Below are 26,748 nucleotides of genomic sequence, written 5' to 3' on the forward strand. Positions count from 1 at the left end.
GACAGTTTTGTCTCTGGTAATAAAATATGTTTTATTAGGTCTTGCCAAAATATGCCTTACATTGAAAATAAACACATATGAAACAAATTCCTTATCTAACCTCAGACTGCTCTAGCAATACAGATTCTTGGCTTCTATCATGCTCATTTGGGGTTTCACACCTGGTCTTTTATTTAGCTATTTTTAGTAGCTCTACAATTATTTTTCCTCTCAAGTAGTTTTTGCTTATGTAAAAACTAAGGGTTTTATGCTGTTTGCCATTGCATATTAATCCTGTTTTTCTAATTTTTTAAATGAACTGTGCAATAACAGATGATCACGAAGGTAAGAGAAATGGCAAGCATCGGGACTAAAACAGGCATTGTATGAAGTTCACTACGCAGCTTCATCAATATACCTCACTTTTTAGATGCACTTTATAAGCAAACGCTGAGTTCAAATGTCTGGCAAGATGTTAATGTTTGCAGAAGTTTTAAATCAACTGCTACTTGACATCAGATCAAACTCACCCTAGACTTCTCAGCATGAAAGGCTAAACATGCTACCTCCCCATGCAATCTCTTGCAATTGCAGAATACGTAGGAGTAAAAAACTAAACGTTCCCTTTATAAAGACGACTTTCTAAATGCTTTTTACAGTGCTTTTTAATCCTTGTTCTTACCTCTATGTACTTCATACTGAGCAGTCATTCAGTTTTGATTTTTTTTTTTTAGAGTCACTACCTGCATGAAGCATTATGTTATACATACTCAATGTTTTTCTGCCTATGTTTTGTACCCTCAAGTGGCTTCTTACTCTATCCAATAAAACTTGATCTCTCTGTAATATGGACTGAAATAGTTTTGCTTCTCCGTTCTGTGATACTGATTGTTTTACTGGTTCCCAGTAGTAATTCATAACTCAAGTAATGGATCAGGTTTTTTTTTCCTTTGTGAAATAATTTCACACAAAATCCATGGTTTGCTGTACCTTAAATGTTTTCTCTAAGAACTGACACAGTAACAGGTATTGTGGATAAACTACTGTAAGCAAGAAAACTGTATGGGTAAAAGATGTTCACAGCTAACTTTATTTATTGCTTAAATATACAAATCTATGGTTTTTTGCTTCATTGCAATAATACATGGCAATTATTTTACGTAGCTTCATGCATTCTGCTTGAATACATATTTATCTGTATTATTTATATATAGCTAACAACATTTTGTTCACTAACTTTCATTTTCCAAGGACCATCTGGCACACCTTAACTATAATAAATATTATTTTATTCTGAAAAATGGGGCAAAAAGCTTTATTTGTATGATATAAGAAACTTGGTACTTTTCTGAAGGTTAATTCAGGTGCCATCCAGTGATTTCCATGTGTTTGAGGTCCACAGCTTATAGCCAACAACTGTTCTAACATTAAAAATTTAGTGCTGTTGCACTTGCTGACAGAATGAAGTCCAAAGCTCCTATTGTTTCCAAACAGAAGTTTTCTGAAACAGTGTCCATTTCTAAAATGTGTCAAAAACAACAATGGGGGAAGAAATACACTCTTCAACACCCAGACTAACAGGTCATTAATTTCATTTCACATTCTCTTAATGAGATCAGTTTCTTTTCCTAGAAAAGGATGTAGTTTCATGGCATAAAAATCTTACTGTTGGGAAAGAGGTTTTTGTATCTGCCAAAAGCAGAACTGCCGATTATCACCTTCACCCTGGCTGTGCCATCTTCAGGCATGACTTCTACTTCCTGAACTGTTGCTTCTTTATAGAGCCAACTGTAAAAGTAAAAGCATATTAGCATCTTAAAGGTATGACACACTGCATAAAATGTGATCTTTGTTTTAGGTCAACATGTTCCAGTCTAGGTAGTTTAACACTTTAAAAGACGAAGTGCTTAACTTTTCATTTGCTACTTGCTGTTTGGAAATAGGGTATAGTGTTTTCATAAATCTTTCAGATTTGTGTTTTTATCAGAAATCTGGCTCCAGGACCAGTGGCATGATCTTTCAGGAAGTATGTGTTATTGTACTAAACACACAGAACTCTGTGAAGGACACTTTCAGAAGCAGACTCCAGGGTATCTAATGGGGATATTTTTTCCTCAATAGGTCAGAAAACTTTGATAATTATCCCTGTAATTCTTAACGCAGATTAAAATCAGTGTGATATGATTTGGAAATTTTAAGACATGCAAGACTAAGAGTTTCATATTTCTCCAAGTCCTTCTGACAATTCAAAATTATTTACCTCAGCTGAGGTCCCTCTAAGTTGACGTTAACTGTCAGAATCTTCTTCCCTGTTGCCGTCAAAATTTTTTTCTCTATTTCTTCCTTCAGCTCTTCTAAACCATGTCCATGTAGAGCAGAAATGGCTACAGCATTTTCTTCAGTGGGTTTATACCTGAAAGGTAACAATTGCTGGCACATTTGCTCGTGAAGATTAGGTTGCGAAAATATTCCAAGCACAGACAATTTAACTGTGTTGCTTTATACTGGCACCTTCCTACAGAGGTCCCTTCTTGTATGACTCAAGTGATTTCTTTTGTAATTAAAAGATAATTAATTCTTTTTAAGACCATAGTTACATATGTAAAAGACTGAGAAACACTATTAAATGTATTCAGAAGTGTGGGAGCTCTTTTCTAGACTAAGAATTAAAAAGCTTCCAGGACATAAGAAATGTTTAAGTACACTTAGCATCTCCTGCTTACCTTTCTATCAAATCCACTTTGTTATGAACTTCTACCATTGAGTCCAATAAATGGCTGGGAAGATTAAGATTCTTCAGCACTGACAGAACGGTTGCTTTCTGGAGGATGGTTTCTGGATGAGTAATATCCCTCACATGAACTATCAGATCCTAGCAAGCACCAATATACAAGGAAGTTATTTAATAAAACACACCAGTTACAAGGTTGTAGAAATTTTATACTATTTTTGCATTGCTAATTCATAGAAGACACTTTCCTATCCATTAGACAATACACTGGCAGGTTAACACTGTAAAATGAACTACCAGAACAGTATTTAAACCAATACTGGTTTTGCACCATGATGGAAGAAAATCTGTAGCAGCTTAGTCTTTCACTTCACAGTGAGTACAAACTGCCTCCAACAACCCTGAAACAAACCCTGTCAATCAAGCTAGTTACAGAAATCAGATTTCAAATAATAACTGATCCAAAATTTCAAAGCCAAGGCTGTGTAGCAATAAGGCTTCAAAAATACTGGAGGAGAAAAAGAGTGAACTCTTAAAAAAGGTTTTAGAAGCGTAATGGCTGAAAAACTGTTTCAAAAATGGGGGGAAAAACCCCATGTAACTTGTAATTCTATTTTTACATTCAAAACGCAGATTATCCTTAGCTCCCGAGATACTATTATTGGTGCTTCACTTAGAAAGCTTTATACAAAAGTTATCAGTTTCAAGTACATACACGATCATGTTTGCCATGATAAAAACCAAGCAACCAAATTCAATATTTGCATTCAAAATGTTTCGTCATCTTTGCTCAAGATACTGCTTCAAACTTCTGAAAATTAGTGAGAAGTGAATTTCTTGTCTTTCATTTAACACTTCAGAATAAGAGACAAACAGGTCAGTTGCAGTCGGCTTTGGAAAGTCCTATTATTACATGGTGAAGTCTAATCCTCAGAAGCATTCCGGCATCTAGCTACCACGGAATTTCATTACCTTTGATGATACAGCCTTTTTGTTTAAATGCCTGTGTGCATGCAGCTTTACACTTTGCTATAACACAGGAAACTAACTTTAATGAGAAAATGATTGGGAAAGTACATTTATGTTTATTACATGCTGCCTGCATCACATCACAATCACCCACTTCAGTGCTATAGGAAACCTTAAGTTAAAAACAGATCATTCCAGAGGCTTTATTTCATTTTTAACTCTCAAGAAAGCTAGCCTCAACTCATTCGGATGCACTGTTTAGGTTTTCAGATATTTAATCAGCAAAATCTGATTTATCTGGTTTACATATCATGGAGAAGGACACATATACTCCAAATAAACCTTTTCTGAAATCTCTTCGTATCTACATATTCTGCATAATTTCAAGTATCAGAAAATTGCCTTATGATATTTACCTCATTATCTTAGGAGACTACTATAGTCAGCCAGATACTTCACTAAGAACAGCATGCCAATTAACTTCCCCTTTTTTGCAAGGATGAGGATTATCTAGAAAGAAATTAATTTGATTTCTCAATTTTTGTAGTCAACTACTTACTGAGTAAGCCACTTCTTCTAATGTAGCTGAAAAGGACTCAACCAGATTATGTGGAAGATCAGTCAGAAACCCAATGGTGTCAACATATATAACTGCCATATGCGAGGGCAGATAGCCAGCATGGGCTGTAATATCAAGAGTGGCAAACAGCTGATCTCTGGGTTGAAGTCCTGCTTCCCCAGTCAAGGCTTTGATCAAGGTAGTTTTTCCTAATTAAAGAAAAAAAGGACAAGATTTTAATGGCTTTTTTCAAGTAAAAATTTAATTTGCAAGGCTCAGGCGAGTTGTATGATGTAACGTATCTTTTCATATCTATTGCACTAATTTAAATCTAGCCTACGATCAGTTATCTATATGATGTTAGGAAATCCAAAGACAGTCTTAACTTTTATAACTTGGAACTGGATTTAAGGCCACGTCTGGAAGCTATGCTGCGAAATCACAAGATGATCAAAGACTGAACTGACCTGCAAAGCGACCTACCCACATCTCTCACCTCTAAGACTGTCTGAAGAGCACTGCCACGACAGCATTAGGAAGCATGCACTTATGCACTCCTCAGTGCTTCTGTTGTCAAATAAAACAATTCAATATTTATTCATTAAATCCACCAATAAACAGAAGCACTAATAATATGTAGCTTATTAGGTTTATGCGTTTATTGGGCATTTCCTCATGAACATAATACCAGAGACATTTATTTAACTCAACGAATATTTCACAGAATTTAGTCATTAAAGTGCTCAGTATATACCCCAGTTAAAGTATTTCAGTTATGTGTACAAAATTGTAATATATATATATATTTTGTTGAATCTTCAGTTTTAAAAGTATGGAAGTATGACATTAAAGAAAAACATACAGTGTAATCCAAATCTTTGAGTATATAACTGATAACAAAATTAGTGCAAGGTAAAGTCTGTTTTTATAAAGATGTTGAATAAAAAAAATGAAATCGTCTTAAGATAATGTAACCTGAAAAAAGTGTCTAGTCCAAAGTCTATTTATGCCTTGTGTACAAATTCACTTGTGTAAGCTATAAAAAAAATAGAAAAAACCCTTTAGCTTTATTTAGATTCTCTTATGAACACATCTCAGAACACTATACACTGTACATCAGTCAATGAAAAGCTACAGTGCTTCTTAAGCACATTTCTTGGATCAACTGCCAACTCTCCTGAATTTTCCTCCTATGCCTCAAGCCTTCACAGTGATCTAAACACCCATGTACTTTTCTCTACCGGTTCTGATCAAGTAATAGAGATTCATATAAAGGGACACTAACAGTACAGTCTTCACCACTATATATAAAATCTTTTTTGGCACAATAGGTGCTAGGCATTTCTCCGAAACACGTCTTCAAGACTGGGGTGGGGTGGGGGAGTAACTACAACAAGCATCATTTGCTTTCCTAACTATATCCTAATTGACATATATTCATTACACAATTTAAAAACTAATTAAAATATGAAGCCTATTCACACTAAAATGAGATTCTGGCTAGACTTTCCAATTAAAAATTAGACAATGTAAGCTCTTCAGTGTTACAATTTCACGAGTTTTTGCTTACCACAATTAGTATAGCCCATTACTGAGATAATCGGAAACTCGCGTTTTCTGCGCTGAGTTCTAAGTAAAGACCTTTTTCTTCTTAGTTTCTCCAGAGCATTCCTAATTTTAAGTTCTTTTTCTTTCAAGATACGATTCTGTGTCTCCATGAATGTTTCACCTGAAAAATACAAATTAATAATTGCCAGAACAGTCTACAAGAGAAACAGTAAACCAAGTGATGTTGTGCATTTGGAAATCAAGTGAGTTAGCACTAGGGCATATGAAGTTATAAATAAGCAACTAAAACTACGTATTCTTGCCTAAAAGTCAGAGTGATAAGTAATTATTACAACAGATGTTAAACACTCTAGAATAACCATGTACACTTATGATAAACCCCTGTGGCAGCAAATAATCTGTCCATTACCACTTACTGAGCCAGTACAGATCAAAACTTTATTATTTAAGTTACTTTCCAATGAATTTTTGTACATTCACTTAATTAGATGCAGAACACAAACAGGTTTTCCTCCCGGCCTCCTCCAAATAAATAAGATGCAATTAAATTTGTTTAAAGCTATGGAGAAAAAAAAATCCTCTAATTCATGAGAATACTTAGACTTTACCTGAGCCCATGATGTATCTCGATCCACCTCTCTGCTGATCTAGCCGAGACACCTCATTTTTCAGATTTGACCTGGCAGTGGAGTAACAGTTAATTACAAGCAATTTTCTTTTAATCAAGCTATACTAAAATGCCTAACAACTGTGAAGCAGTAGTGATATTCTAATAGTACAAATAAAAACACTAAATGACAGAGCTCTAAATAAAACCTGCTCATGGCGAGAAGCCTGACGAAAAAAATCCAGATTTTCCTGGCTCCTCAACTGTGGTTTGAAAAAGCATGCAACTCTCTTAGCAAATTCTAATGGCTATTCTGAAATTTCGGAAAGCCAAAGATGCCTCTGATACATCCACACAACTCACACCAACTGCCATGTACAAATATTTCTATGTCACGTAATGTAGAAATGTGGAAAATTCAGATACAAATTAATGCCTTTAATATTCCTTGTTTATAGCTTTCCTTATTAAACCCATCAATATTATATATGGGATACACATATCCAATTCCTACATATTCTTGCAATCCATCTTCTGCATTAGAAAGCACTGGGACCTTTTCATGAGAAATATATTTTGTAAGATTATCTGTTGAACACTTTCTGGTTTTGCCTGTCAGCACTACAGAAGCTTAAAACAATGACATTACAGCAAATATCTCTATGCCCTAACCAATCATTGAACATACTATGCAAGCACTGAAACACTGTCATTTTTCTTTACAGTATTACCATTTTTGTTACTGTAAAGAAATAGTCACTAAAATATGTAAATATCAGTATGTGATTTGCACAGTTCGAGGTACCTGAGAAGTGGAATTTCGGCCAATGCTATCTGAAGTTTTGCTTCTTTGGTCCGGGCATTACAACGAAAAATGTGAAGTACAACTGTGTATCTGTCAAAGACTTTCACACCCCAGGCATCTTCTAGTTCTTTCTTTAGCCATGTAAGACAAAACAACCTAGATGTTTTCTGTCCCCCACAGTATCAGTAGATCAATTCCTACACAGCACTACAGTTATAGTTAGCTGATGGACACTTGAACTCAGAGGATCTCAGGATTCCATTTCAATGGATGGGCAATGATTATGAACATGCAAAGGCAAAATTTGGTTGACCACGAAGAAAGGTGATAAAGAGAGTTTAGAAGGTAGAACTTTATGTCTAGGCCCGTCAAATTCAGCGAGAATCCTTCCATTGCCTTTAATGGATTCTGACAGCAGCTCTTACAGTGTATCTCAGAATCAAGAATCTCAGTGGTTAAGTTCTTGTAAAAAATAATTATGAAATGCTGGAATGAGAAAGGATAGGGATAACATTGGAAAAGAAGAAAGATTACCAAAATAAAATAAAAAAGAAAATTAGAAAGAGAGGAAGGCAGGAAAGTTATTTCCTAACCAGCTTTTCATGAAATACTTAAAAAACCCCAACCAACCAGCAACCAAACAAAACACCCCACTCTTGCTCTAAGTCGGCAAAAGACACTCAAAGTACACAGTAGTTCCCCTCTGCCATCTCTAAAATCCAGAATGCTTATGTTTTATACATGTTCTCAAACACTTTCTTGAATCAACCCTGTTAAATTGCTCTTAAGATCTAGATTTGCGAAAATTTTTTTAGCAAATTAGTACTAAAAGAACTCATACTATAAATTAGGGAATAAAAACTAGGAAACTGAAATGAAACATTTTCAACGTCCATTTCATCAATAAATTGAAGTGCTTGAGATAATTGTCTATTAAAGATATTTACCATCTCTGTTCATTTTATAATCAGGGAAAGTATTCAAAACTACCAGCAAAGCATTAATGTTTGCTTGCAGAGTTTGCATGCACTTTACACCCTGTATGATGCTGTACATGCAAAAACCCTAAAAAGTATTTATTTCAGTTTGTCTAAGCATTTCAAAGAGCATCTATAGTTCATGCACCAGTCGTTTTACTGCCAGTGTTAAAAAAAGTGAAGCATGCTCCTCCCCTCAACGTAATCCATCCATTTAAAATATGGTTTCTTTTTAAGGGTTAGGAATGAAAGTTTAAATATTTGAAACATTCAAATATAAGCTTGCTCTGAATTTGCACCTCATGTTCAAAATACAATACAGCATCCACAGAACTGTAGGAAAATAAATACACTATCCGTATAGGTATAGAAACTTGTGCATATAGCTAATCCAAAATGTTGACATTCTTCATAACAAAAGCTGTGTTATCATCACCATTTTGTGAAAAAGACCTTGAGTAACTTTTCCAACATTTTAAGTAGGGCCAGAGGCAAATGCGGGAGCAGAGTCTATGCCAAATGGCTATTAGGCTGCTGGAAAATTTCATGCAGGAGAGCTGGAAACACATATATCAACTGGACAAATGTAATAGGAATTAAGTTTCCTTTCAACAAAACTCAGTCCGGGTGGCTTCATATATTACCATTTGCAAATTCAGAGTCATAACTGATGCTACTTCTCATAACATCAATAGCTTCCGAACAATACTGATGTAAAGAATATGATTTGATATTATATTTAATTACCTTTGTTAGTGAAGATATTCTTTCCACATTCAAGAAGACAGCTGTCACATGGGGCAATTTTTTAATCTTTTCTAAAAGATGGATAACCATTGCAAAATACAGTGTTAAATGTCAATTCCCTTTTTAAAATATACAGAATATAAAACCATTATGCACTGAGCAGAAGGCTCATAAAATATCAAACAGCACCATATTCTTTGTGCACAGAACAGTTGTAATTGCGCTAATTTAGTACTATGTCAAGAACAACTGGCAGTTTCACTTATTTCAATCACATAAACGTAGGGATTAAGTTGCCTCAGCCATTTTCAGTGAGCACGGGTTATTTCTATTCTGTGTTGCTTTTGTAACCTTAAAAAAATTCTTTGAAGTTTGTTTGCAAACCTGTGTGATGGATAAACAAAATTCTCCCTCTCTTCAGCTTTCATACCTATCCTTAAACAGTTCAGCTGCAGAAGTCTTCCATTTAGAATGACGCAGTGCTGAAAAATCTCAGTCCTTACCTGTCAAAACTTGAAAGTTTCCTTTGCCAAAAATAAACTTCTTGTCAGGATTTTTTGTAGGAATAATTATTTTATCTAAAACCGTCCAGTTCTGGAGGGTATCTACAAGAGCAACGGCTTCAGCAATCTGTAATTCAGCTTTAGGAACACAAAAAAGAAAAAGAAAAAAAGATTATAATATACCATTATAACTTTGCTCAGATTTCCAATAACTACAGTACGCACATGAACAGGGAAAGACTAAGCTACACTGAAATTCTACTAGTGTATTTATTTTAACCTCTAACACAAGGAGCAAAATGTCTTACCTCTAATCAGAGTAATTAAATTTCTAGTTAGATGCAATTTTATCACACAAAGCATCTTTCTGCCAGTACAAATTATTTCTGTGGTTGCCGATTTAGAAGCATTTTTAATTGTATTGTCAGCAAAGAAATTACCAAGCTTTTTGCCTCAACAAGTGAAATGAATGACTAGCCGGAAAATAAATTCTGTTATTTCAGATGAGTGCAAAACCACGTGATTAATTCCTTGGTGTTTTGCTGCAATATTTAAAGAATTACTAATAAGGCATCTCCTGCTGCTAACTTCACTGCTACTTATTCATAAAGGACCTACACTGATTTATGACTTGCTAAAACCAGCAGATTCCAATCCTGTATCCTGATTCATCAGTCACTTTTTTTTTTTTTTTTTAAACATCTACATGGCAAAGCACTGATTTTTGAGGACTCCATGAAACCACGAAGACTACACGGGCATATCAGATCAGTAGATCCAGTTTTGATTTGCCAACTTCTTCCTCTTTTCATAACAGATTTGTCAAGTTTCTCTAGACAGCAAAACATAATTTATATATTAAATAGGTTACCTTGGTCCAAAAGGTAATATATTTTTAAAGATAACCATGATCCTCTTTCTCCTCATATTGTTAGTGTTGCTTGTAAAATGCACAGATTTCCTGTTGTACCTGTGGTGTTTCAACAATCATTCCAAAACATTTGTTCAGACTTCAGGCTCTTCATCTGGAGGGCCTAAATAAATGGAAAGGGATCGCTGCTATTCTTCTCTATGTCTGGACAGAAAGGTGCCTTCATATTTTATTTATTTTTCAGTTGTAAAATGGGAGTGCTTATGTAAATTCTGAAAAGGTTACAAACTTTATTCTGCAACGTGACAATTTGTTATAATTAGCAGCACTAAATGAGATTTAGCTTCATCACATAACAAATTTGAATACAAGAATAAGTATCATATATAAACTGCCTATATATAAAAAGCTAACTTACAAGATGCTTAATCCTTTCTACTACAACTTTGCAATTGGTGAAGTGTTTGGAGAAGCATCAAGTCAAGTTCATCATGTACCTTAACTGTGCATGATTAATGCATATCTATTAGCTAGCTACAAGGATTTCTGACAGAAATCTAAGAATAGCAATGCTAAATAAGGTTCTTATAGAGGAATTATTGGTGACTGTGTAACAGCACTTCTTTAAGTCCGTGAGAGGACTTAGACAAGACCTCATCTTCACCACACTCTCTTCTGTGGACAGGAGAGTATTCCTGCTCTTCAGCCAACTTCTGGGCAAGCCTAAGGCCGAAGGACTCCTGCCTGCCCGGCCAGGCAGCATGGTTGAGGGCTGAAGGCTATTAACGTTCTGCTAATAAGGGGAAAACCCGGCTGTTTCCTTGAGCAACCTGAAAACTCTATACACCGAGTTGTTTTGCTGTCCAAGACCCAAAGTCAGCGTGACTTACAAGTCGAAGCACAGATCTGCCAACACTCACCGAGAGCGCATTGCCTTCTAAAAAGTTACCAAAACCAGCGACCTAGACCTTTTATCTGAGTTTGTATTTCGCTAGCTGACCCAGACAACATTTCGCAGTTTTACCACTGTAATAACGGCTCTACTTCACACTACCGGCACTAATTCCCTCAATGCATTCCTGCGGACCGTAGCGGTCTAGAACCGGAGGAAAACTGCGAAGCGACGCGGGGAAGTAAGAGACGGAAAGCGGCGCGGCTGGCTGGCGAGATCCGCGGGGGGGGGGGGGGGGGAGTGGGGGTGTCTCGCCGGCCCGCAGCCCGACCGCAGCCGGCGGAGCCCGCCCCCGGCGCAGCCACGCACCTGTGGTGAGCGGCGACTTCTTCGGGCCCCACTTGACAGCCGGGTGCACCACGGCCACGCGCTGCGCGCCGGGCCCCACGGCCAGCGGAGAGGGGCCCAGCAGCTCCTCCAGCTCCGCCTCATCCTCCTCATCATCTTCTTCTTCTTCTTCATCCCCGCCGGCGCCCGCCACCCCCTTCCACCGCCCTCCGCCGCCCGCCTGCGGTGGCTCGCCCCTGGCCGGCGGCCGCTGGGGAGCCCGCAGGCGAACGGCGGCGCTGAGCGGGCGGGCGGACAACGGCCCGCCGCGGCAGCGGGCCGCGCCGAGGGACGCCGCCGCCGCCGCCCACCGGCAGCGCAGCAGGAGCGACTGCGAGAGGCGGCCGGGCCCCATCGCGCGGCCGTTGGCGGCGCCTCGCCACCCCCTCGCCCGGGCAAGCCAGCGGGGAGGGACCGTCACGGGGCACCTCCTTCCGCCCTCGCCCCGGCCGCTACGGAAGCCCCAAAGCACCGGCGCACCGCGAGCCGGCCCCGCCCGCCCCGCCCACCTGCGGCGGTGGACCACGTGACAGCGATCCCCGCCTCTGATAGGCCGGGTGGCGCCCAGCGACGGCCGTGATTGACACTGGGCCGGAGCCGGGGCCCGGGCCGCCGCAGCGGGGGGAGGGGGAGCGCCCGGGGAGGGGGGGGGGGAGGGGGCAGCTAAGGTGGGCGGTGTCGGCGTCGGCGCGCGCTCAGGCCTGGGGAGCGCGTCGCCGGGGCAGGTGAGTGGCGGGCTCCGCGCAGCGCGCGTACCGCCGCGCTTCCTTCCTCCCGCCGCCGCCTGGGCCGCGGCAGCTGCCGCGCCCCGTCCCGCCCCACCTCGCCCCGGCGCCTCCCCCGGGTCAGCAGCGAGCGCACCCGCGCCCAGCCCGCAGCTGTCCGTCTGTGTACGTGTTTGTGCGGGTGGCTGAAGGTCCCGGGCCGGCCCGCCGCCGCCGCCACCCGTTACGTCCCCTCACGGCAGCGGCGGCGGCGGCGGCTGCGGCGATACCCCTGAGGCGGCCCGCCTGTGCGGGGCGCGGGCCGGTGGGGAGAGCGGGGCGCGGGCCGGTGGGGAGAGCGGGGCGCGGTGCCGCCGGCGTTGCGGGGGTCTGCCCGAGGGGGAGGAGGGTAAGCGGGCCGTGCGGCCGCGGGCGGCTCTGTGACGGCCGGCGGCTTTGTAGGCGCTGCCTCGTCAGGGCTCCTGCCAGGTGCAGCGGTCCCGCCTCCGAATTCTCCTCTTTGAATTAATGTCTCTCTCGAAGTTGCATCCCCTTCTGCGACCTCGTTTTGCGGGGGGCCTTCTGACTTGGTTTTAGGGGAGCTGCCTAGAATTAACTCTCTTTGTTTTCTTTTCCTGACAGTTTTTGGCCGCTGTTTCGCCCGCAAGAGCCAAAGCTCTGTTAAGTTTTTAACACTACCGATCTTGGTGAAGTTTCCTCAGAAGTGGTGCTGATCATGTTCGCTTGCTGCCTGTGCTGCTGAAATAATGTAGCAGAAATGATAGCCGAGCCCAACACAGCCAGCAACCTTCCCAGCCAAAAGTAAGACCTGGCACAGGTTGCCTATAAAATTTGTTGGTAAATTAGGGTGCTGTCCCTTGAATTTGAGCCCTGCAGGTACTGGGGCAGTCTACAATGTGTCATTTTGGGTGGGGGGGGGGGGAAAAAGGGATTTGCTATGCACTATGTCTTGTTGCTAATGTCTCCATTTTATTCCCTTTTATGTATTGTTTAGCATTTTCTTAATGTAGTGTTTTATGCTGATTGACAGGGATGTTGGCCTTACAGGCTTTTCTGTGCCTTATTCACTACAGTGCAAATGAACCTACTTTGAAAAAAAATAATGGGCAGATTCATAGTCAACGCATGTGTTCACATCGGTGGTGGATTTGGGGATGCTGAGAGGGAAGAGTGCTGAGTAATCTGTAGTCTCCCTGTTGGCATTGAGGGGGGCATTGCTTCTGTATAGCTGTTTTTATTAGGGATACATCAAGTCTTCTCCCCTTCATAGTGTATGTTTTCAGTCATCAATTGAAATGATCTATAAACCAAATGTATTCATATCATTGTTTACAGAATGGTATTTGGAAGTAGAAAGAGCAGGTATAAATAAATAAATGGTAAAGTTAAAACATTTGGGTATATCTTGTCCAGTTTCAAAGACTGAAGCTGTCTTAGATGTCCAGTGTTGCATGCTTTGGATTCATTGCAGCCCAACCTTTGCTGATCCTGTCATGTTCTGAGCAACTCTGCTCCAGGTCTTTTGCTTCATTAAACTCTTAATGAAAGCTGAGAGATGTATTCATCATAGTCCATGATGACAATTAATATACCTTCCCATATGTCATTTCCAGTATGCTTCATCTGAAGCCAGCCTCTTAGTTTCAAAAGTGCCAGGAAGGCACCTGGCGATTGTTTAGCTGAGCTTCTTATGTTGCTTCTAAAAGATGAAGCAGTTTTATTGAAATTTATAATTTTAAAAATCTACAGGTAAGATTCTTTCAGTAACATAGGTTAATTGTTCCTTTTACACAGCTAAAGGAATATGTTATCTCTTTGTTAAAGAGGTAGCTTTCTTTTTAAGTGTGAGTCACTAAATCTGCTCCAAATCTTTATTAAGATGAGAAAACTGAATTCAGAACTTCTCACAATAGCATTGTGTTTTAGGACTAGATGAAGGTCTTTGCTTCCTTCCTACTTCAAGTGTTTTTTTCTCATCAGTAATACTTCAAGTGCTAGTGAAAGGACCGTATTGTGGCAGGAATGCGAGGTAAAAATGAGTCTGTGAGCCATATGTAACAGGGTATAAAGGTGAAAGTTAGGATGAGAGAGGAATGGAATTCTGCCTGTGCTTTCTTACTGATTGCTGATGGAAACAAAGTAAATGGCTGAGAACTGTTTCTTACCAGTGCATAAGGCAGTGGATTTAGGTATGCAAAAATGCTCAGTATGGTGTAGACTAACAGAGAGGAGCAAAAAAAAAAGACTAGTTCAAAATTTGTCAAACCTACTGTTGCACTCATAGTTGAAAAGATGTTAAATGAAGTTATGTGTAAGGATCGCTGCAGAAGTGATCACGTGTCATCCTCAACTAGATACAGTGGTTCCTATTTTGCTCAAGAAGATAAGAGGATGTCTTAATTCTTTTACAGTTTCTTCAGTAGAAACTTAGTTGTGGAAATAAAAACTCCATTAAAGTATCTCATTTAATTTCTAAGTAGTTTCATGGGGTTCAGTTTCTAGGCTCTTGTCTAGTCCTGCAAATGTTTAAGTACCTGCCTTATGAATAACCTTACTGGAAACATTAGTATTAAAAGGAAAAAAACAAAAAGAAGAGAAAGGAGAAACATGAGTATTTATAGTACCTGGATTTAAAAAATCTCTACTTTTGTGTAGGTCATCTGTTGTAGCACAGTGCTTCCTGTGGCATTGCTATGTGCTGTGGTGCACTAATAACGAAAACAATTCAGAAACTAAATGGCTTTTTAGTATTAGTGCTTAGTTACATTTGTTGAGTGTTTAAGACAGATGTTTAGTGTGTATGTGAAAGTCACTCTAACTGGTTTCATCACAGAGATGACGTTTGTTATGGATGTTGTTAGCCCAACATGAGGAAGCTGTAGATCAACGGTCTTCTCGTTCTTGCAGATTTTGCTGAGCTTTGATAAGCATGCTGTTCCATATACCAGGCATTCACTTACTTTGTTGAGCCCCTTTTGCTACAGGTACATTTTGCCTGGCATAAACTGACAAAGTAAGTAGCACAGGGCAAGTACATACCATCTGTAGTGCCATCCTTCAGGATGTTCTTGGGAAAGAGACACATGAGTTAAAGCTTCAAAGAAGTATATTCTGGACAGAGTTATTAAAAGCAGTACATGATCAGACAAGTACTTGACTGAACTGTCCTGCAGCAGTTCTGATTTTTTCATTATTTAAATGTTTTAATTCAACTTGGACTCAATTATAGTTGCTGTAATCAAATGAAATGCATTTATTTTCATTACGGGATGGAGCAAGTTGCTGAATAGTACATGCAAACAATTCAGGAAAATTGTTTGAGAGTGTGTTGAGCGTTACGTTGAGGTATAATGCAGAAACAGGTAACACATGTTACCATGATGTCGGCTGGCATCTGAGTTGTAGTTCTAGTGAAACAGTGCAAGTAAGGACATGTTAGTCCAGCTCCATAATGTTGCATTCTGCTTTGAAATCAAGAGTGAAAGGATTTAATCACATCGGAGAAGCAGCTTCTTGACAAACATGTTTGGATTCTTTTTGTTTATTTGTGGTCTGTAGAAGAATCTGGGAAGAGCTAACTGGCATCAGAAAAGCAATACATACTGCTATCTCTTGCTGCTTGTTCTTTTCAACCAGGAAGTCTCTGGTGGTGCTTGAGATACTTAATCTCTGTGGCTTGCAATTACAAATCAAAGAAAACATTTGAAAACTTTTGAAAACTATTGCTTATAGCGTGCTGACTCAGTTGTGAACTGTAGTTCATCCCTCTCTTTTCTGTAACATGCAGAAGTCCAGACAACTGATGCAAGGATTGGTTCATCCTGAATTATTTTCTTGGCTTCCATCTGTCAAACACTGTGGCACATTTTGAACTTTTCTATGACAAGATGTTCATTGAATTTAACCTTCATGGGACTTTCCTCTGTAGGGAAGTTCAGCATTTGCAAAACTTAGAAATTTAATATATTTTTATAGAATTTTATATTTATATAGAGTTTTTATAGGAGTCTTTGGAAGCCTAATTCTACATTGCTTATGGTGAAGTGTCCCAATAGATTAAAAAAGTAAACGGAGATGTGTTTAAATAAAAAATTCTGTCTGCTCTCACTAATGAAATAACATCAGGACCTTGATCCTGCAGTTGATGCTATTCAGCCTCAGGATTTGCTTTGCAGAGGCAATGTCTGACTGAAACAGTTTTGGGAAGAAGAACAACAGTGCTTATCTGGCATTGATAAACCTAGCTGGGCTCGAGCTGGCTCTGCATCCGTAGCACAGTTAATTCTCCATCTGAGTTCTCCAACACTGAATATTGGAGACTTGACTATCTGACAGTGTAATACACTGGTTTTTAGTTTGTAAAGTGGTCACTTGTGTTAGTACACTTTCTTGTTGCAGTAGTCTCACGAAAATGAAAGTAACTGTACACTCTCATATTTACTTTCTTTTTGTGCCTTCTTATAGTACAAGTCAACTGGCTTCATGTCCTGGCCACCGTAGTTTCAAAGGAGGCCATAGCAGCCAGCTACCAGTACTGGACCTGCTGCACAAGTGGGATCCAGCTCGTCTGCTCAAACATGGCCTTTGGCAAAGCATATTGTTAGCATTGGGAATGATGAAAAGTGGCATGATTTCATTGCAGATAAATGTATGGCTTCAGATCTCCCAGAAGGTGCATCTTTATTTATAAAATTATTCCTCTGTCATATTAGCAGTGACCTGCAAATGAAATTTCTTATGTGTCTTTTTTCTTCAGCATGTTTTATAGACAAAGTAAAACAGTTTCTTCCTCTCATTTTAAATTGTAGACCCATCAAATGTTATTACGTTGTTTTGTGTAGAGCACCCACGAAGTGAATGCACACTTGTGTTATTGATTCGTGGTGCAAAGCTTTTAAGTCAACAAAGGCTGCCTTAAGTCAACATCAGCTTTCTGTTTCATTTCTTCCTTGATATCTTTGATAGTTTTGCTACTTTTCTAATTATCTATATATCTTACAGGAAAGCAAATAGTTTGAAAAAGGCCCCAAATTTCTGTTGTACTTTTAAAGTTAGCTGTTTGGTTTTTAGTAACAAAATGATATAACTTCCAAACAATTCATTAAAAATATTAAAATACATCAATATGCTTTTATTTTCTTCTGTCGTTTGTACTGAAGTGTGTAGTTCTGTGTTCTCACTGCTAACACCTTCAACGTGTTTGTTACGCTTCAGAGAGAATGCTGTCCATGATGAGACTGTGCCTGAGTCTGCTGTGCAGAATGGCAGCTGTGTGAGAAATGGCAACCTGAAGACACCAGTAAGTTGGTTTTTTAATTTTTTAAATTTTTTTGTTACGGATTTTATTTTCTGTCTCATTCAATTGTTACAAAATTGAGTATTACATAAAACAATCACAATACAGTGCATCTAAAATCTAGTCACTGGATACAGCTTGAGCCCCAAATTCCGTTGGCATCAGAGCGTCAATGTTGGCTTTTAAACAGTCAGTTCATTTCAGCGCGTCTTCTTCCTTCGCTGTGCATTGTGTGCAGCTGATGTTAATTTGCAGGTTGTGTGTTTACCCTGTGAGGGAAGACATGTAGAAGAGCTTCTGTGCTTGCTGTCTGTTCTTCAGAAATTACAGCTGCCACTGAAAAATGCCTCCTGGGTAGTACACAACTGTTCAGAAGCTTCTTTCCTGTTATACTTTCCTATGCTTGTGACTCATTGTTGAGAAAAAATTCAAACTGGTAAATCCTTTCTTTCATCCCCTTCTAGTATGGTCGTGTTTGATAAGGCTTTATCAGTGTCCTTGAAGCTTAAAAGTTAGCACCCTAGGGAAATCATTACAACGAGAGTAATAAACTTGTTATTAGGGGATAATTCATGTATCTGTGAATGGCTGTTATGTGTTGCATTTTCTCACATACTTTCTTTGCTTGACTCGTTTCAGAGAGAGAAACGGAAGGTCCGAGAACAGTGTGAAAACATAAGAAGAAATTCTTCCAGTAGCAGAAGAGTGAGCCGGCTGCAGAATGGCGAAGTGGTTGAGGCAGTTACGTTGTTTGAAGTGGTTAGCATGGGGAAGCGGGCCATGCAGGTATTTCTAGCTCTGAATTCTGAGAGGAGTTGGTGGAGGGAAGATGGATAAACAGTGGTCATTTCAGTTATTTATACTCTGGAGCATTGAAATTTTGTTCTGTTTTGGCATAGGTGCGGAAGAAACATGTTTGATTGGAAAACTGTTACGAGCATGGCTCTTGAAAAGAATGCGTCTTCAAGAAATTAGTGAAAAAGTAGCTGTCAGATATTTAAAAAGTGGAAAGAAATATGTACCTAAACCAGTCTTCCTAAAGCAATGTCTGAACATATGAAAAGAGAATTATTTTAAAAAATACAGAAAAGGTTCATCAGTAGAAAATTTTGGTTGTTCAGGATTCTGAAAGTCAGGCCTTTTTTTTTTTTTTTTTTTTTTTTTTTCTCCTGGGAGCTTGCCTTTTGGTGTTTTGCTTTTACCTCCATTCCAATGCAGTTTGACAGCAGTTTGCATAATAGTCAGGTTCCCTGTGCATCTATATAGTTAGCAACTTTCTTCAGTGTGAGGAAGCCCACCTCCCCATACTCTGTAAGCATATGTGTATATTATGTTTGTATATGTGTATGAAGGATTAAAATCTGGAGCCCCAAATATTTTTATACAGGGTTATACATATGTCTCCGGTATGTAGTGTCTGTAAGTAAGGTGTGTGTGTGTGTGCACACATGAAATACACATTTATATTTTGGATGTGAGACCTTAGTTTTTCCAAGATGTTTGTGTGGATGGAGTTTTGCCATGCTACAGCTATGGTAACTTCAGTAGAGCTCCCTGAAGAGCTCAGCTTCTGCTGTGCAAAGCATGATGTGAAGGGCTTGGAAAGGCAGCAGTCTGAGTCCAGGCTGCTGTTGCTAGAATTCATTAGACCTATGTGGCACTACAGGTGAGCTGAAGCCTGGATGGCTTGTCCCAGCAGGCCTGTGTCGCATACAGGCTATAGGCTGTACTGCCCTAGAAATTAAATTTGGAGTTGTTTCTTAGCTTAAGTGTAGTACGTGAACTGTTTCAGCTTACTGCACAAACCGGGTGCTAGAGAAGAAGAGAACTCCCGGGGACAATTGCTAATATTAATTTAATATTAATTATTAGGTGGTGCAGAGGTTAAATGTGGGTTGGTTGTTTTTTTTGGTTTTCGGGGGGTTTTTTTGGTGTATTGTTTTGTTTTGTTTTGTTTTTTTTTTAAATGAAACTTACCTCAGTGCTGGCAAGAAGTCAGGAGGATGATGTTTTGGTTTTTTGTATATTAAATTTATTACAGCTGTGGTTATTTTCGCTGTTAACAGGGAGCAAAGCATCTGTGAATGGCAACATTGCCTGGAGCAGAACTTGTGAATGAGCAGTTCAAAACTTCATTTTGCCCCAGAAGGAGTCTTTTGCATGTACTATTAGAAATGGAACAAAATGGCGTGGAGTTTATTCTCATTTTTATAATTTAACGGAGATGGAACGATGTTAGTTTGTGTCTTTATTATGGATGTCCTCAGTGGAGTGCAGCATGCTGTGTTCAGCTCCTGACTAATGAGTTTCTTTAATCTGTTCTAGTCTGTAGTAGATGACTGGGTTGAAGCTTATAAACAAGAGAGGAATGTGGCGCTTCTAGATCTGATCAACTTCTTCATTCAGTGCTCAGGCTGTCAAGGTAATTTACCCTCTTAGTAGCCCTTTCCATTGTCTGTGGGTGAGAGTAGTCTGAAGTGTGCTTTCTAAAATGGAATTTTTCTCTCCAGTAAATCACGTACTTATAATCTGTACTGTTTGTTAAGACAAACGCCAGATGTGCAGGACTAATAGTAAAGCATGTTGCTGGTTAAATTCTTTGACTCTGTGTTTACAGCATACCAACTCTCAGAGTTGTATTTGAACATGGTTTGCAAGGTCAGGTTTCTGAAGTGGCATGTCACATCGCTTTGCAGAATCCCCACATAGGGAAGATGGTTTTGATGACCATTCTAATGAAAATCCAGTGTTTCAGTTGCCATTTGTTTTGTAATTTCCTAGTATCTTTTGTTTTGCTGGTATCTTTGTTTGAAAATAAACAACTAGCAAATTAAGCTTCCTGCTTTGGTGGCTAGAAAAGCAATCTCTTGCTTCATTGCGGTTACTTTTACCAGAGGGTTGTGAAGCTGTCTATGTCATAACAAACATTGAGACACAGTGACTTCTGGGGACAGTCTGCTAGCGAAATACGTCAGGATGGCAAGTAAGAGTTTTAAGACTATTCTGTTAGTTTGAAACTTCTGAGTGTATTTAAGCAGCTAGAATGTACCTTTACACTTCGAATTTTTTTCCAGGTCTTCAACTAATATGCCTTCTCTTATGGGAACTGTTTTGGGGTCTTTGAGTAGCAGCGGGCAAAATTTTGGTAAATCCTTGAAGTAAATGTATGGACAGAGAAAACAGCCATGCCAGACAGCACAGGGCAGATTCCTCTAATGTGAATTTCAGTTTTGGTTCATGAGTATTTTCTACTGTAAATTAATTAATGTGTCTCCCTATATATACGTTGCCCATACCAGTGTAAACAGAGATAAAACAGAGTCCCCGTTTCTTGGTGTTTCTAAATTTGAAATAAAGTCCTTACTGTGGTTTGGACTTGATTAATGTAATACGGTTGTCGGTAATTCTTCTTTTTAAAACATTACTTTTCTAGGCATGGTAACAGCAGAGATGTTTCAAAGTTTGCACAAGAAGGATATCATGCAAAAAATGACAGAGACCTTTGATGAGGTAGGCACAGCTTTGACTTTGCATGCCTTTTTTATATAAATAATATGCTCTACTTTAATAGCCAACCTGGACAGAGTTCTTGCTGCCTATCGGGAGCTGTGTCCCATTTCCTTAATTTAGGAAAATAATCCTGTTTTTCACAAGAGAAATTTGGTGTTGTAATGACCCATTTTAGCAGCAGCAGGATATTTTTTTTGTAAGTCACTTTTATTTTCAGAGTTTTATTAGGGCTATCTAACCACAGTCTTCCTGAATCTGGATTTCTCTTAGGAGTTCTTTTGATAGTGACTCTATAGAGGTAAATATAACCCGGCATTGCAGCAGGTAAACTGTTCCTTTAGTATTTGGTTGATAGGTCCTTTTAAAAATACTATTTTGGATTGCTGATGAGCTAATTCAAAGATATTTTTTAGCTGATACTTTTATTTGAATCTTTTCCTTCTGTTTTACTGACAATATGAATTTTTATAACTGTATTATGTCATATGAAAGAAGAAAAATACATTTCTGATTTTTAGATAATTGTCAAAACAATAGTGAATATCTCCTTTCTTGAGGATTGTTAAGAAAAATGCATAGCTTTACAATACTGTTCCTCTGTTTGACTGCTCCTTGGTTAATTACGCCAACATCAAATTTTCTGCAGTGCTCTCACAGTTGCTTCTGTGCCTTTTTTCTGTATTTGCCACCTCTGAATTGATTTGTCAAGCAGCAGCCATCAGCCTTGCTTTAATTGAGCATCTCTCAAAGACCAGCTGCTGTAGAAATTCCCACAGAGGATGAATTTGCCAACATGGTTTTCTTCATTTTAGAAGTGTAGTAGCACTTGGGCTAATTTTTGACAGAAATGATCCGATATGTGTCTGGCCATATGAATTAGTAATCTGGCACTTCTTTCCCAACTAAATTAGTCCTGAAGAGCCCTCACGATAGGGTAGGCACAATGGAAGGTACAAAGATGTGATTATTGTTATCATCAGCCTGGATGTGTTACAGCTCTCTAACCTTTTCACCTGTCCTGGTGGGCAAAAAGGAAGGTTCTGCAGTTGCCTTAGAAGCTATATTCTGCATGCTGTAAAAACAAAGTAACTTTGGTTTTGGGGCAGTATTTTGACATGCTACTCTAGTGAAGGATTTTACTGATGGAAGGAGGTGATAATCCCTGTGTTAGATATTCTGTGTCTCTGTTTTTTTTCTTTTTTCTTTTTTCTTTAATTCTAAATCCAGTGACTTCTGAAATTCTTTGTTTTTAGATAAACTGACTCTAAAAAAATTCTGTATAAATCATTTTAGGGATTAAGTATTTTTAAAGACAGTATCTGTCAGCTTGCTTAATTGATATGTTATGACTAGTATTAAGACAGCATTAATATAGAAGAAAAAAATGAAGCAACCATTTTTGTTAACTGCACTTACTAGGTGATTGAAAAAATGCTTGAGGATTAAACCAATTTCTTTTAAAGCAGAACTATGATAAGAGCAAGAGCAAAGTAGTTTGTTATTTTCAAGTGTGTTGTTTCCTCTTTGTATTTCTTTTCGCATGTAGTTCTCTCTCATCTTTTTCATAAATAAGATGGAAACATAACTTAGTGATTAAGTTAGTTGAGAAGTAGTGCCATGTAGGACTACTGTGACTTTGAAAATATTTTTTGAAAACAAATGATGATAGTAGTGAAAGCAGTAATGAGAGTGGAGAATATTACCAGATATCTGCTTGAGTACCTCATCTTGCCTTTTGATTTATGTTGGTTGTTTATAGCATTCAGAGGATTGGAAAATCAAAGGTTTTTCTGTACTTCTTCATTCTTGATCATTGCAGTGATTTAACCATTGCTTTACTGTTCCATTAATTAATTGCAACACTATATCCATGTACCAATGCTTCCTCCCAAAATTCTCACTAGTGTTAGTGGGAAATGTTAGTGGAATTGAGTCTGGCAAGAAATGCGAAGGGCAACAAGAAAAGATTCTACAAATGTATCAACAGCAAAAGGAAGACCAAGGAAGACATGGGCCCACTGCTAAATGGGGCGGGGGCCGTGGTGACAAAGGACACTGAAGAGCCCAAGGTACTCGATGCCTTCTTTGCCTCTGTCTTTACTGGTAAGACTGGCTTTCAGAAATACCAGATCCCTGAGACCAGAGGGAAAGTCTGGAACAAAGACTGCTTACCCTCTGTGGAGGAGGGTCAGGTTAGGGAACACTTAAACGAACTGAACATACATAAGACCATGTGGTCTGACAGAATGTACCCAGGAGTGCTGAGGGAGATGGCTGATGTCATTGCGAGGCCCCTTTTGATTATCTTTGAAAGGTTGTAGTGACTGAGAGAGATTCCTGAAGACTAAAAGAAAGCAAATGTCACTCCTGTTTTCAAGAAGGGCAAGAAGGAGGATCGGAGGAATTCAGGCTGGTCAGGCTCACCTCGATCCCTGGGAAGGTGATGAAGCAGCTAATTCTGGAAATAATGTCCAAACACATAAAGGACAAGAAAGTGATCAGGAGTAGTCAGCATGGATTTACAAAGGGGAAATTGTGCTTAACCAACCTGATAGCCTACTACAACAAAGTGACTACCTTGGTGGATGAGGAGGGAGCAGCAGATGTTGTTTATCTTGACTTCAGTAAGACTTAACACTGTGTCCCGTAACATCCTCATAGACAAGCTGATGAAGTGTGAGTTAGTTAAGTGGACAGTGAGGTGGACTGAAATCTGGCTGAACAACCAGGCCCATGGGCTAGTGGTCAGTGGCACAAAGGCCAGTTGGAGGCTAGTCACTAGTGGTGTACCCCAGGGCTTGATATTTGGGCCAATACTGTTTAACATCTTTAATAACGACCTGGGCAGAGTGTAATCTGAGCAAGTCTGCAGATGATACAAAAGGGGGAGGAGTAGCTGCTAGACCAGGTGGTTGTTCTCCTGTTCAGAGGGACCTCAACAGAGTGGAGAGTTGGGCAGAGGGGGAACCTCATGAAGTTCTACAACAGGAAACCCCATGAACCTGGGGAGGAATAACCCATGCACCACTACACAATGGGGGTTTACTGGCTGGAAAGCAGCTCTGCAGTGTAGGATCTTGGTGTCCTTGTGGATGACAAGACGAACACAAGCCAGCAATGCGCCCTTGCAGCAAAGACCAACAACCGCCTGGGCTGCATTAGGCAGAGCATTGCCAGCAGGTCATGGGAAGTGATTCTTCCTCTCTACTCCTACTAGCGAGACCACATCTGGAGTGCTGAGTCAAGTTCTGGGCTTTCCGGTACAAGAGAAAGATGGATTTACTGGAGTGAGTCCAGCGAAGGGCAGAAAAGATGATTAATGATCTTTCATATGAGGAGAGGCTGAGAGAGTTGAGCCTGTTCAGTTTGGAAAGAAGGTGACTCAGATCTCATCCATGTGTAAAAATACGTGACGGGACAAAATGAGGAAAAGGAAGGCAGGCTCTACACAGTGGTGCCCAGTGAGACAGTGAGCACAAAGGCAAGCCAAGATGCACAACGGGCACAAACTGAAATGTATGAAATTTCACCTGAACAGAAGAAAACACTTTCACTGTGAGGGTGGTCAAACAGTGGAACAGGTTGCCCGGAGAGGTTGTGGAGTCTCCATCTGTGAAGATACTACAAAGCTGACTGCACACGGTGTCACCTGACACTGAGGGGACAGGCAGTTTCTTTTAGGGATCCTTGGCAGAATGATGATGGCACTAATTGTAGTTACAATTAAAGCTTTATTTTCTTAACAGGATATTATGATTAGTATAGCACAGAATTTATGATTAGAATGGCACAGGATTTCTACAAGCAGAATCCATATAGTAGCATAATACAGAATTTATAATACAACTTAACCTATGATTTCTAATCACCTAAGTAATACAGAAATTGTAGTACGATTTAACTTATAATTTCTCATCACGGGGACCCTCTGCAGATAGGGTCAAATCTTAATGCGTGGTTTGCTGTATCAATATAACAATCATAATCTAAACTTGAAAATCATATAAAAGAATATGAGTCACTCAATCCTTGGAGGAAGCAGGTGACGGTGGAGGTATCCCTGCCACTGGGGGGGTCACGGGTCTCACTGTCCAGCAGCAGCTACAGTCGAAGTTCCCCACTTAGGCCTTGCAACCACTTGATTTTATGGACAGTGCTCTGGGTGCTGTGATGCTTCCCTGTTCTGTGACAGGGTCATCACCACCACCTGGCTGGCTGGGTGCCTGGGACCTTCAAGGCCAGTAAGGAAGGGAGTAATCGGCCTGGCGCTCAGGAACCTTGAGGCCAGTAGAGAGGGGAAGAAATCTGTTTGGTTTGTCTACTTGGTTCACAGGACCTTCAGGGCCTGATAATGAGGGAAAGGGAACAAATACATGACCCACTCGGTCAACGAGAATGGCTGCTTGCCTCATAAAATGGCGTTAGTTATGCTAACCACATTACCAGGAGCTGGGAGCAGGGGGTACTGGTCACACATGGCACTGGGCAGCCTGCTCTGACTGACCCTGCTTGAGCAGGTGGGGTTGGATTAGATGATCTCAAAGAGTCCCTCTCAATTTCAGTCTTTCTGTGATTCTGTGAAAACTTGTACTGGTGTTAAAAGCAGAAAATGGCTTTAATATGGTCAGTCATTCAGGCATTTATTTCCTCTTTGTGGGCCACGGTATTCCTCAGTGGAGAGATGGGCTTGTCTTTAGGACCACTGCTTTTTGTTTTCCCTCTTCCTTAAACTATTCTGTTTCTCTCTTCTGCTTTTCTTCGTGTATGTGGCATTTATTTCTTGCAGTTCTTTGTTCTTTTGTAGGTTTCCTTCCGTCTCCCATTTTGTTGCTGAAATGTTTAGCAATGGAAGAGTTAAGTTTGATGCATAATTGTACAGCCAGATGGGGATAGAAATACTTCTGCCTCACTGAGCCTAATAAAGAACTGTAGATTTCATGCCTTTTGTCTTGGAATAACTGCAGAGTTGAGGAAACATCCCTGAATCAAGTCACACTAGTGCTGAAAACATTTCTCTATAATTTGAAAAGCTCAGAATGGTTTTCTAGAGTTTAGATGTTTTACAGTACCTAGTTGCTAAATGTTGGAAAGGGATATACTTAGAGTTGCTGAGGAGCCATATCTTAGAATTAATAATGAGGATTATACCTTGTATATGTTTGCTTATAAATTTTAAAAACAAGTTGTCTCTTACTTGTAGCAAGAAAACTCAGATTTTGTATAAAAGTGTGTTTTCTCTTCTATCATTGGTTATAAATAAAAAATACCGAGATGAGAAGGAGTTAGATTTTGTTTAATGCATTGGATTGTATGAGCCACCTGTAATACAAATTGCCTTGAGTTTTAATAGCCTTTTAAATATGATGCATGTTTTGTGATGCTTTTGTCTTTGTGAATTAACTGTGCCGTTTCATCTAAAAGCTTTTAAAATTTTGTCTCATGCATTACAGGAAACCGGGTTGCAGTACAAGAAATTCATGGCCTATCCTTGGATCCTGACAGTTACTTGGCCGGTGGACATGGTAGGACTCTTGTAGTTCTCTGCAACTGTAGTGTAGCATTTTCTGTGGCTGTATTTCCTGTTTCCAGTGTAGGCAAATACATCGGAACTAGTAATCTTA

General features: G+C 39.7%; 2 protein-coding genes across 2 annotated transcripts in view; one reads left to right on the forward strand and one right to left on the reverse strand.

Annotated features, from left to right (window-relative positions):
- Positions 1-1,051: 1,051 nt before the first annotated feature.
- On the reverse strand, positions 1,052-11,951 carry GTPBP6 (GTP binding protein 6 (putative)). The gene is made up of 10 exons (XM_050898936.1): positions 11,579-11,951; positions 9,447-9,584; positions 8,944-9,014; positions 7,220-7,350; positions 6,416-6,486; positions 5,809-5,967; positions 4,239-4,447; positions 2,703-2,851; positions 2,240-2,392; positions 1,052-1,767 (listed from the first exon to the last, which is right to left on the reverse strand). The coding sequence occupies exons 1-10, from the start codon at positions 11,949-11,951 to the stop codon at positions 1,626-1,628; spliced, it is 1,596 nt and encodes a 531-aa protein (XP_050754893.1). The 3' UTR covers positions 1,052-1,625.
- A 1,022-nt stretch (positions 11,952-12,973) lies between these two features.
- The window catches only part of LOC127022606 (cohesin subunit SA-2-like), a 65,889-nt gene continuing 52,114 nt past the window's right edge, over positions 12,974-26,748 (forward strand). The window contains exons 1-6 of the mRNA XM_050906254.1: positions 12,974-13,122; positions 17,536-17,620; positions 18,257-18,403; positions 19,943-20,039; positions 21,051-21,127; positions 26,578-26,649. Coding sequence (XP_050762211.1) covers positions 13,079-13,122; positions 17,536-17,620; positions 18,257-18,403; positions 19,943-20,039; positions 21,051-21,127; positions 26,578-26,649 — 522 coding nt within the window. The 5' untranslated portion in view covers positions 12,974-13,078. The remainder of the gene's footprint in view (positions 13,123-17,535; positions 17,621-18,256; positions 18,404-19,942; positions 20,040-21,050; positions 21,128-26,577; positions 26,650-26,748) is intronic.

Source organism: Gymnogyps californianus, chromosome 1 (assembly GCF_018139145.2).
Source record: "Gymnogyps californianus isolate 813 chromosome 1, ASM1813914v2, whole genome shotgun sequence".
Taxonomy (NCBI): Eukaryota; Metazoa; Chordata; class Aves; order Accipitriformes; family Cathartidae; genus Gymnogyps; species Gymnogyps californianus.

Excerpts from the sequence above, each read along its gene's own strand:
- GTPBP6 (XM_050898936.1), bottom strand. The coding sequence starts at position 11,951 with ATGGGGCCCGGCCGCCTCTCGCAGTCGCTCCTGCTGCGCTGCCGGTGG. Across the intron at positions 9,585-11,578 it reads GAAGTCGCCGCTCACCACAG|CTGAATTACAGATTGCTGAA; the intron begins GTGCGTGGCTGC and ends GTGTTCCTAAAG. Across the intron at positions 2,852-4,238 it reads TAGAAGAAGTGGCTTACTCA|GATCTGATAGTTCATGTGAG; the intron begins GTAAGTAGTTGA and ends GGTGCTTGCTAG.